The sequence below is a fragment of the Myotis davidii genome, unplaced genomic scaffold, assembly GCF_000327345.1.
Source record: "Myotis davidii unplaced genomic scaffold, ASM32734v1 scaffold242, whole genome shotgun sequence".
Taxonomy (NCBI): Eukaryota; Metazoa; Chordata; class Mammalia; order Chiroptera; family Vespertilionidae; genus Myotis; species Myotis davidii.
The window spans coordinates 3,301,256-3,309,793 of NW_006295821.1; the positions used below are offsets into that span (position 1 = coordinate 3,301,256).

Genomic DNA, 8,538 nt, shown 5'->3' on the forward strand with positions numbered 1-8,538 from the left:
TTAGTTTTTGCCTATTGATTATGATGTTGGCTGTGGGTTTTTCATGTATGGCTTTTATTATGTTGAGGTATGATCCTTCTATTCCAATCTTGCTGACAATTTTTATCAAGAAAGGGTGTTGGATTTTGTCAAATGCTTTTTTTCCATCAATTGATATGACTATGTGATTTTTATCTCTCAATTTGTTTATATGATGTATCACGTTTATTGATTTGCATTTTGCTTTCAAATTAGTGTTTTTGCTTTTGCATATATCTTTTCAAATTCTGAAGTGGAATTGCTGAGTATTATGGCAGTTCTAATTTTAATTTTTGGAGGAATTTCCATACTGTTTTGTGTAGTGGCTGCATCACTTAACAATCTAACCAACAGTGCCTCGGGGCTCCCTTTTATCCACATCCTCGCCAACACTTGTTATTTTGTGGACTCTTTGATGACAACTTTCTGACAGGTGTGAGGCTGTATCTCACTGTAGTTTCACTTTGCATTTCCCTGATGATTAGTGACATTGAGCATATTTTCATATCTACTGTCCATCTGTACATCTTCTTTGGAGAAATGTCTATTCAGATCCTCTGCACAATTTTTAATCAGATTTTTTTTTATATTGAGGTCTATGAGTTCCTTATACACTTTTTATATTTTCTTTATCAGATATATCATATGTGAATAACTTCTTCCATTCGGTAGGGTGTCTATTTTGTTGATGGTTTCCTTCACTGTGAAGAAACTGTTTAGACTGATGTATTACCAGTTATGTATTTTTACCTTTGTTGCTCTTGACCATGTGGTTCAATATTTTAATAGTTGCATGAAATTCCACTGCTTAAATTACAGTCTTTATGATAAAACTAGAATTCCCCAGGTAAAAGAAATAGTATTGCTTACTTCTAATGTATTCCACTTAAGCTTCACTAAGGTCTTCTGCTGTCAAAGGGCGGAATGAAAAGAATTTGCTTTCACACTCCATTCAAGAAGATTTTGTTACCATCAGGAGCTCTTCGATAGCTCATTTGTTTAAGGCCATAACATAAAACCCTGGATAGCATTTTAGCAAAACTTCTGGGGTTCAGTTTTCAACTCCATAAATATCATACTATTTTAAAGAGTTAAATCTGAGTTTTTATCTATATTGCTCTCACGAAACTAAATTTCTGGTTTCTTATATTGTTACTTGTTAACATTATTTCCCTTCTGTCTATAACAGTATCTGATACCTGCCTTAGGTTTGATACATAAATTATTTAGCGAAGGGTAAGTAAACAGACAAATTCAGATGTATTTATTAAAAATACACTGAGTGGCCAGATTATTATGACCAGCCAGATTACTATGACCACCCCATCAGTACAATGAAGTGAATTAGTTATGCAAATAATCTATATATATAAAAGCCTAATATGCTAAATGTCTGAGTGGTTGACCGACCAGTCACTATGATGCGCACTGACCACCAGGGGGCAGATGCTCCAACCAGTAGGTTAGCTTGCTGCTTAGGTCTGGTTGATTGGGACTGGGCTAGACAGGACCCGACACACCCTGGAGCCCTTTCACGGCCCCTCCCGTGGTCCTTCCCCAGCCACCAGCTCCAATCGGCTCCAGTCAAGACTGGGCGAGATGGCCTGATTGGCCCCAATTGCCAGCCAGGCGGAGGGACCCCACCAGTGCATGAATTTCATGCACAGGGCCTCTAGTAATAATAATAAAACCTTGAGAGTATTTTCTTAAGAAGTTTTTAATATTCAGTATTTTTGGAAGTGTCAATGAAGTACTGTTGGGGTGGTCATAATAATCTGGCCGGTCATAGTCATCTGGCTACTCAGTGTATAGATGGTAACTTTAAATTTTATATGCCAAAAAAAAACAACAACATTAAAACCTGTTTCTCAAATACCCATCTGCAATATAGTGGAATGGTTAATCTCCACATAAAAGTTCTTGTGACACTTCCAAGAGAAATGTCCTACAAAAATCTACCCTTAGAGTCAAGTACTCACTGAATAATAATTGAGTTAAATAAATAAAACTGGAAAAATCACAGAGATTTCCACAGCTTATCCTGTTGGCTCACACAAACATAGGCTGCCTTTTTCTCAAAGACCTTGACCCTAGAATACATAATTAGAGCTTAGGTGCTATAATGTGGAATGCCTAAAACATAGGGCAAGCTGCAGAGCAACCTACTCACACTTGACATTTTAGATGGCTAAATTGCCTTTTTCAGTATTTAAATCATTTTGAAACCCTGCAATTTTGTCTTTCTGGAAACCTGCAATTTTTCATTTGTTTTTATTTACTCAGTACCCCAGGAAAAGGAGGCTCAGCCCTGAGAACCATGTTCCTTCGGGCATCACTGGGTTTTCTTACATGTATTTCAGGTCCGTCTTCCTCCTTAATCTATGTGTAACAGTATACAAATGCAATATATTTGCATTGACTCAAGAATTAATAAGGTGTTTCCCATTTAGCTTATCACTTAAATCTCCTCCTTTTGTTTTCAAAAGAACAAAAGTTAGTTTTATTTACATGTATATGAGCTAGGCCACAAGCAAACTATTGTTATTTGGAGCAACAAAACCAACTAATAGATGTAAAAGGATGCTTGCCTAATACTCCATAATTGATTCAATATTCTCTTGCTTATTTGTTGAATACTATTCATTTACAAAAGCATCTTCTTTAAGGAAAAGACTCTCACTCCATTTGCAAAGGCATTATTTACAAACTATAATGCAAGTAATTCATAAATATAAATGTATTATCAAAGATTTTTAATTTGAAACATCCTTTTTCTGATCATCCGTCAGATGTACATCTTGCTACTGAGTTTTGACCCCATAATTGAGTCTCCTTGTCTTTGGTGTCCCCCACACTTATATTGGTCATCACAGTTCTTACCAGATGGAGCAAGGACCCTCCTGAGGAAATGGGAGTGTGGGGATCCACCCCCTCCTTCAACAGTCGAAGCACTGAAAGAATGAAAGAGGAGAAGAGAATTACAATACATCTTTCTTCCACACTCTGACCTAAAAGTTACAGGATCAACTGTAACCAGACATCACATGGTGCATCTACTTGCTGACTTGGGTATCTTCCTTCTCCGCCATTAGAAAAGTCCAGGAAGGCAGGGTCCTTAGAAGGTAAAGCCTTGGAAGAAATCGTAATAACTTAAGATATGCTGGTGGCACTTTCTTACTGGAAGAAAGTAGCAATGACTTGAACAACTTCTGATCAAAGTGGAAGAAGAAAATGCTAAGCAAGACTGCATCTGAACATCAAGAAGACAAAAATCATGACTACAGAAGCCATACAAAACTGTGTCACAGACATTGAAGGCATTGAAAGGGTTAAAGATTTTGGTCATCTTGTTTCAGTCATCAGTTCAAATGGAGATGAGAGCCAAGAAATTAAGAGATGGCTGAGACTTGGAAGGCAGCAATGGAAGAATTGGGGAAGATCACGAAGAGCAAAGATGTGTCATTAGAGATCAAGGCTAAGATCATCACACCCCCATGTTGCCAATAACTATGTATGGAGAGTGGAGTCACCATGATGGGATTAGTGCCCTCACAAGGAGATAAAGAGTTGAGAGCTCCCTCTCTGGCCACATGAGGACAGAGGAGAAGGCATCCATCTGTAAACCAGGAAGACTGGTCTCACCAGGGGCCATATCTATTGGAGCCTTGATCTTGGACTTCCCAGCCTCCAAATTGTGATAAATAACTGTTTGTTGTATAATCCCTCCAGTCCACAGCAGCATGAGCTAAGACATAAGAGAGGGTCCAACAAGGGCTAGAGAGGGTCTCTTGCTCTCACTTTCTGTTTAAATGTAGATTAAGGATCATTCCAGAGGGGTGGCTGCAGTGAGGGTGCATGGCTTTAAAGAATCGACTGCTGGGTTTAAAGAATCGACTACCCAGCCTGTGGCTTAATGGGATTGCAGAGAGAGCGATCTAAGGCAGCACTAACTGCCAAGGTGAGGCTTTATAAACTGGATTCCCTGGATTTGCTGAGCCCTGAGTGAGATTAAAGTGAGCCAATGAGTTATGTCAGAACATTATTTATTTACTAGCGGACAGGTGCACCTCTGTCCTTTTATTATATAGGATAGAGGCCTGGTGCATGGGTGGGAGCCGGCTGGTTTGGCCTGAAGGGTGTCCCGGATCAGGGTGGGAGGCCCTACTGGGGTGCCTGGCCAGCCTGGGTGAGGAGCTGATGGCTGTTTACAGGTGGCCACAGCCCCTTCAGGGTGGGGGGGCCTACTGGGGTGCCTGGCCAGCCTGGGTGAGGGGCTGAGGGCTGTTTTCAGGCTGGCCATGGCCGTGGGCTGGAAGCAGGTATCTGGGATTTATTTATCTTCTATAATTGAAATTTTGCAACCTTGAGCGGAGCTCAGGACCGGCAGGGCAGGCAGGAAGCTTGGCTTCCTCCATCACCAGAGGCAACCCAAGCCTCCTGCTTGCTCCAGCTCCCTGGCTGCCACCATCTTAGTTGGGTTAATTTTCCCTGTGAGAGGGTCATTCGACCCCCGACGGGATCGCAACCCACAGGTTGAGAACCGCTGGATTAGATCAATGACCTGGGCGACATGTTTGCTGAATCAGACAACTAATATTGAATAACGTGATCATATTTCATCACATTTTTGTGCTGTTCATACTATCATGGCTACTGACAATTTTTGAATACAGCCTGCATCATTAATATTTACTCCATTATTTCATCAATTCTGAACAATCAATTAAGACAATAAATCAAGCCCTGATTGGTAGTTTTCAATTTCTGTGGTATAATCCTCCCCACCATGTTTGATTTTAAGCTACCAATATGATATTTCTAAACCCGTAGTTGGGAAAAGACATGACATACCTCACAATGATGTGGCGTTTCCACCACACAGACATAGAAAAAATAAATAACTTCAAAAGCATAAATGAGAGAAAAATGTGATGAACTAATTAGGAAGTATTAAGTTTTGAGTTTGTATTATTTTGTTTTTAATAAAATCCACTTAGTTGTAAGTTTACATGTTTAGTTTTTAATATAAGTTTAGTTTAACTATTTCACAACGGATCCACAAATTCCTGAAATTTTAACAACTGGTTCTCAGGGGATGCAGGGTAAGCACCAGGACACTCCAGGCAGCAGCCAAGGTAGATGAGGAACATTTCCCAAGAATGTTCCGGAATGAGGACACTACAGGCAAGCACTCCAGAATTTCCTTCTTACCACAGTGATAGAGATGGCTAAGCCCCAGCCCTTCCTTAATCTAGCCAGACATCAGCTTACAGTGAAAACTCTGAGCATTTCTTTTCTTAGAAAGAAGGCCTATTTTCTGAAAGAGCTGTTTACATTGCCAGGTGGAACTCATTCAGAACCTGGACATTGACTAGTTTGCCCCTGGATATCTCAGGAGGAAACTCAACAATAAGATAAAATCCACTATTAACAACATAAAGAAACAATGGAGAGTGAGCTAAATTCCCTGCCTTTGCTAAGGGTTAAAAAATGGACATCATAAGGTACCCAGATATCTATAATAATAAAAGCGTAATATGCTAATTAGACCGGACGTCCTTCCAGATGACCTTCTGGAGAAAGCCAGGGCTGCAAGGGAAGCCGGGGTCCCCGGTGCCTGCCGGCAGCTGGAGGGAAGCCTGGGTCCTGGGTGCCCGCCTGAGGGAAGCACAGGTTCCAGGTACCAGAGGGAAGCCGGTGCCGGCAGCTGGGGGAAGGAAGACCTACTCTTGCATGAATTTCGTGCCTCTGGTCTTTAGTAAAAATATAATGAAGAAAATGCAACCTGTGTAATAATTCACTTATAACAGAATTTTGAAAAAGTGGCACATTTTTATAAAACTAACACACGCTGAGCATTTTTACACATACTTAGGGTCTGACACTGCTCTAAGCACTTTAAATATAGTAATTACTTCAATTTTTTAAACTCACATGTAGATACCATAATTGTCACTGCTTTACTAATAAGGAAAGTAATGCTCTGATGACTATGTGCTGTCCCAAGCCACAGGATAGCATGTTGGATCTAGAACTTGAGTATGGGCTGTATAACTCCAAAGATTGCAATCTTCACCAAGAAAATTAGTTTCCTTCTCATATCACATGACTATTGAAAGTGACCCTTCAACTCTGAAACAAAACAGAAATCAAGATCCATTGTAATGCCCTCATAATTTACTAAATTTGTGGGATTAGGTTAAAATATTTTCTCCAAAAAGGTATGGGTTCGTAGCAACCTTGTAATCGTATGATTCAAATCACCAGTTTAGTGAAATGGCACCACTACTCTGAGTCTTCTTTCTGTTACAATAAAATCTGCAAGGAAACAGCCTAAGGAAAACCAGCCATCTGGGAACCAAACAGAATCATAAAGCTTAGGGTTCCTTTTATAGTGTAACTGTTTGGAACTGATTCAGCATTTATTATATATTTGTGGCTTCATCATCAAGCTGCCATAAAACTTTAAGATGATTTGAAATTTAAAAGGAACATTCAGTTGCCAATTTTCAGATATTGGGGTAAAAAAAAAAATGGACTAAAGTACACCATAAAATTTTGCTAAGGAGCTTTAATAGAACAGGCAGCTGTCCTCACTGAACTTCCTCGCCATCACCACAATAACCAAACCTCATATAGTCCATCTGATAACCAGCATTTATTTTCAGTCTCTAGATATTACCATGAGTTATCTGTGCTGGTGGCATAAGCACATTGATGATAGTAACTTGATAGCAACTTCATGAAAGTAAGTGCTTTGGCAATCCTGTGAGCTGGTATGGACGTTCTATTGCATAGCAAATAGGACTGCTCTCACATAATTCTCAAGATGATGGTGGGTCTGTATACACAAAGATTTTACAATTAAAATCAAGAGAGGAAAGGAAGAGTTAAACAAAACATAACCATGGGTGCTAAATCTGTCCTAGTTATAAGCCCTTCAAAAGGAAATTTCTAGAAAGAGGAAAAGACAATAATATGTAATAAGATGTTAGCAATTGGTAAACCTGGTTGAAGGGTATATGGGAGTTCTTTGTATTGTTTTCCCAACTTTTCTGTAAGTTTCATTTTATTTCTAAATAAAAAGTTACAATGAATAACAACTAAAAAATCCAAGCCAGTGTCATTTTTTTTCCTTAAGTGATAACAAAAACATCTATGTGAGGACTTCTAAAAATATGGATGTGAAAATTTCCATAAAAATTGGTAGTCTTCTAAGAAATACTTTAAAGATGTATCTTACCTCATCAATGTCAGTAAAGAAGGGAAGCTGAAAGCAGTGACATAGAAATTATGTTATCAATACCCCAACATTTCCATTTGCTCCTTAACATACAAATTCCTTGCCCTAGTGAGAACTTGAATTTCAGGATGTCTAAGAATGACTTGAGGATTTTTTAAAATAGATTTTACTAGTTCTTTCCTTCTTGATCTAGTTTTCATTATTCTCCATGCCTTCACCCACAACCTCCATCATGGAACTGTAATTCCACAGATATTCTGTATGTCTCCTTATGTACAGTCGCCCTATGAAGGGCAACAAGTGAATGTTAAAGCTAAAATATTTCTCCCCCGAGAGCCAACTTTTCCACATTTGGGGGCTATTCTTTTTTTCAGTATACTTTATTGATTTCAGAAAGGGAAGGGAGAGAGAGATAGAAACATCAATGATGAGAGAGAATCATTGACTGGCTGCCTCCTGCATGCCCCACACTGGTGGTGGAGCCTGAAACCCGGGCATCTGCCCTGACCCCAGACATGACCTCCTGGTTCATAGGTCAACGCTCAACCACTGAGCCATGCCAGCCAGGCAGGGTTTCTTGCCTTTATAAGAATTATACCCTATTCCCACTTTCAGTTACTCAGATTTGTTAGTATGGGGATTGGATCTAAAACTATGCATGTTAACAAAGCACTCCAGGAGGTTCTGGTGCAAATGCCACTAAAGACACTTTGAGGAAAAACTGCTAGGATTTAACAATTTCATATAATTACCCATGAATGTCTCTCTTGGAGCAGTTGAACCAGCAGTAGCAGTTAACAACTCATGGTAGGTTGGTTCCCATTTCTATACCATGGAGCACAATACCCTCTAAGTTCATCCTTGCTTTACCACTGAGATTCTGGCCCCTCCTGCTGCATGTACCACTGAATCCCTCAGAACACCCCATTTATTCTCAAAAAATATATCAATACATATATATTTAGTTAAACTTACTGGGCCTGAATCTTGGTTTAGTGGAGTGATCTGAGAAGAGAGGGTCAAGGTCTTTGTAGATGGGAAGGCCTCAGGTCAGAACACAGCCTGACCTGGGCAATGATTCTCAACCCTCCCTACGATGTAGAACTTTTTAAAAATACAAATGCTCAGGTTCTGTCATCAAATTCTTAAATTCAGTCAGTCCCAGATGTACCCATTCTATATAATAAAGAAGTAATATGCAAATTAACCCTCACGCCCTCACAAGATGGCTGCCTACAACCAGGCCGGCAGGGGGGTTAGTGAGGGACAACCAAGCA

At 39.7% G+C, this 8,538-nt stretch overlaps 1 protein-coding gene across 1 annotated transcript in view; it reads right to left on the reverse strand.

The window, feature by feature from the left end:
- Window positions 1-8,538, reverse strand: part of MYO16 (myosin XVI) — a 439,204-nt gene that overhangs the window by 374,932 nt on the left and 55,734 nt on the right. The window contains exon 3 of the mRNA XM_006770695.2: window positions 2,899-2,969. Within this exon, the coding sequence (XP_006770758.1) occupies window positions 2,899-2,969 (71 nt within the window). The remainder of the gene's footprint in view (window positions 1-2,898; window positions 2,970-8,538) is intronic.